The sequence below is a fragment of the Sinocyclocheilus anshuiensis genome, unplaced genomic scaffold (assembly GCF_001515605.1).
Source record: "Sinocyclocheilus anshuiensis isolate Anshui unplaced genomic scaffold, SAMN03320099.WGS_v1.1 scaffold249, whole genome shotgun sequence".
Lineage (NCBI taxonomy): Eukaryota > Metazoa > Chordata > Actinopteri > Cypriniformes > Cyprinidae > Sinocyclocheilus > Sinocyclocheilus anshuiensis.
In genome coordinates this window covers 1,626,391-1,630,131 of record NW_015540871.1, presented here as the reverse complement: position 1 = coordinate 1,630,131, position 3,741 = coordinate 1,626,391, and the positions used below count along the sequence as shown (strand labels likewise).

Sequence of the window (3,741 nt, the reverse complement as noted above, 5' to 3'; positions counted from 1 at the left end):
TGATTTTCACCGTTGACTGATTTTGCAGACCTTTTAGACTGATAACGTCCGTGCTCTGATGCGGCAAACTTGTCACAGGACGCGCGGTCCTAATAGCAATGTATGACTGTTATATCCAAATATATATATATGAACTAGCTGTTTAATTATTTTTGTATTTAACATGTTAGTTTAGCAGTATGTTTGAAAGTATATTATTTAGATTCGTGGTGCTTCCATAGGCTCCCTCTCTCGCGTGCGGTTTAAAACACCAAATAGTTATGAAATAGCCTATGACAAGTACAGGGAGTCTCTCTTGCCCCCACCCACGCACGATAATATCGTCTATCGGCGATCTCACGGACTGGCGATATGACGATTTGAAAAATGACCAAATCGCCCAACACTACAGTACATCCTCGAATAATGTGTCGGAGATGTGTTCTTTATCGACACGTCAAAACTACGCAAGCAGCACAAACTCGCACTAACAGAAGATGATATTGATGAACAACACAAAATTAAAGGGGTCATGAACTGCCTTTAATTATTTAGTACTGTTTTCTGAGGCCCACTTAGAATGTGATCAATTTTTTTTTACTTCAAAAAACATCATAATTTAGAAGTAAAAGGCTATTTTCTTTCCTGTTTTGACCCCCTCATCGTAACGCTCTGTTTGAATAGGTGTTTGAATAGTGACCACATAATAAAAAGTTACTCACACTTGTGTTGCAACATTGCTGTCAGATCCAATAGTCGCCACAGCATCATTCTTTAGTTTCAATCTTTCTGAAAATCCTGCGTCAGATTGTGCCTTGTTTGTAAACGAATCCATGGTAAAATGAAGTGATTGAATGGCTGTTTAAATCATTTAAACACCTTTCAGAAACAGAAAGTAGTGCAGCTGCTTTGTTTACAGGGTTTCCGGGGTAACGGCTGCATTTAAATGAATTATTATTATTATTATTATTATTTCTGCAGTTTAGCGCCATCTGCTGTCAGAGAGTGAAAGTGCGCTTTCATCCAGAGCATCTCTCAGATGTTCCGCCATGTGCTTCTCGTCCGCGCTTATTTACATCAGAGTGCGCACGCGTCTTTCACGCAGTATACAGCGGTGTTATGCATTTTGACCAGTTGATGGAAAAAGTATTCTTAAAATGCATTCAAAATTTGGAATAATTTGTAATATATAATTATTCACGGTATTTAGAAGTGCCCACGATAACAATACCGTGCATATTCATTACCGTGATATATCGCATTACCGAATACCGGCACAAGTCTACTTCGGAGCATCTTTATCGTTTGGTTTCTGCATAGACCTGTGTTTGCCTCTCTCGTTATATACACTACATGCGCGAATCAGGGGGCGGGGCTAAACAGGCAGTGATGTAGAAGCAGGCGTTGATCTTCTGCGGAGGCGGGGTTTAGCCACACTATTACGTCATAAAGTGGCACATTCCACAACCTGTCGTTTTGGCAGATTGGCTTCAATATAACCTGTTTTTAGACTAACAAGAAAGTTTTGAGTTCTGAAACTTACAGGATGTTTTTATAGTACAATGACCTCTTATACGTCAAAAGATCAAGGGAATTTTGTTTTCTCAGTTCATGACCCCTTTAAATCGGTCTGTACTTTATTTTTCCAGTTTAATTTTTAGTTAAAATTAATTCAGTTAAAAGTTTGAAATCAAATGCCTTTTCGCTGTGTTGGCAGTTGCACAACAAAAATGACCCCATTTCATAATTTAGTGAAAGTTGTACACTTTCAAATTTCTGTATCTTTCTAACAAGATAAATATGATTCAGCACATTGCATCAATTGTAGGTATACAAATACATTGAGTGATTAAACATTAACCTCCTCTCCCAAAAAAAACCCCCACAAGAGTCACCTAAGGGGGAAAACCACCCACCCCCCCATTTACTAAAATGACATTCAAGCCCTGTCTCAGTTACGATGTGGTCATAAAAATGCAAATATAATAATTATACAAGAATTAGACTTTTTGTTTAAAAAATAGGGGAGTGGGGGGATTACATGTTCATGTTTGACAACTTTAACTTGTTTTCTAATTAAATTGTGGTCAACATATTTGTTCATTTCAGGGAGAAAAAATCCATGAGGACATCTTTGACATCATTGACAGAGAGGCAGATGGCAGTGACAGTCTGGAGGTATGACTCAATTACTGTACACTTCTTTGTCTGAAAGAAGTGGTTTAGCAGACAATATCAAATTTAGTTAGAAATAAAAGCTGGAAAAGTAGCTTATTATGAATGGGTTGGTTTTTACCCTTTGGTTGTGTGTCATTCATTCATTAATTAAGTTTTCTCTAACTTTTGGAGAATATTTGGGTTTTTTAAACAGATTCAGATTTTTAAAACACTTTCTAATGATCTCCAGATGGTAAAGTGACGTACCATTTGACGTACTTCCATTTTTTTTCCGTTGCTTTTTTTCTCCTGTACCCCTTTCTGCAGTGCTCCGTCTGTTCTTTTTTAGGTTGCTAACATACATAGACCCATGTATGCATATAGCTACATTTATACATGTATGTGATTGTCCACAGATGGTTATACAAAAGTGCTATTTTATGCTTTTTTTGCACTCTTAATTTACAAGATACAGATGTTCTTCCCATTAAATCAACAGACTCAGCCCTCCCTGCGTAATCTGTGTCATTCACTTTATTACCCACAATTACTGGTGTGTGCATGCACATGCATAACTTGTATGTAAGTGGAGGTTAGGGAGTGGTTTGGAGGATGATGTTAGCAGTCAGTTAGTTGCATGAATAACCGCCGAAAGGTGAGTGAACGTCACAGAAATTAGTTAGGGCTTGGGGCAAAAAAATCCCCAGATATTTAAAATGTGGGGGCAAAAAAAAAAAAAACACTCCCTCAATTTACCCAACATGTGATATATTTCATGATGTTCTGAGAGGAAGATTGTAATAGAATTGACCATATTTATTTTTGGCTGAATTATACCTTTAAAATATATTCCAGCAAAGTGTTTATATTTCTGAAAAAAATTTTATTTAACTCCCTGTTAAGTGCAATTATTCAGTCAAATAATTCCGTTCAATTATTTGATTTACATTAACTTCAAAAGTTTGGGGACAGATTTAATGTTTTTGAAAGAAGTATTTTATGCTCACCCAGGCTGCATTTATTTGGTCAAAAATACAATAAAAACAGTAATATATTGTGAAATATTATTATCATTTAAAATAACTGCTCTCTATTTTTATTTATTTTGAAATGTAATTTATTCCTGTGACGCATGGCTGAATTTTCAACAGTCATTACTCCAGTCTTCAGTGTCACATGATCCTTCAGAAATTATTCTAATATGCTCAGGAAGCATTTCTTGTTTGTTTCTTACCACTGTTGAAAACAGTAACAGTGCTGCTTAATACTTTTGTGGAAACTGATATTTTTCTTCAGGATTCTTTGAAAAATAAAAAAAAACAGCATGTATTTGAAATAGAAATCTTTTGTAACATTTAGGGGTGTGCGATATTGACAAAAAATTAGATGTATTTACACACATGTATTTTGTTTAATGCAAGACATGAATGCATTTAACCTGCAATTACAAATGCATAAATAATGTTTTGATATTAAACATAAAACGCTGAATACTGATATTTGAAACGATTTAAAACATGAAAAAAATCAAAAAAAAAGAAAAAAAAGAAAAACGAGAAATTTGAAATTAAAACCGCCAGCAGGTGGCAGCAAATCACTGTTAAG

The 3,741-nt window shown here is 35.3% G+C and overlaps 1 protein-coding gene across 2 annotated transcripts in view; it reads left to right on the top strand.

Moving 5' to 3' along the window:
* Positions 1-3,741, top strand: part of tubg1 (tubulin, gamma 1) — a 22,492-nt gene that overhangs the window by 7,924 nt on the left and 10,827 nt on the right. For both annotated transcript variants that reach the window (XM_016485710.1, XM_016485709.1), the window contains exon 4: positions 2,089-2,157. In XM_016485710.1, coding sequence (XP_016341196.1) covers positions 2,089-2,157 — 69 coding nt within the window. The remainder of the gene's footprint in view (positions 1-2,088; positions 2,158-3,741) is intronic.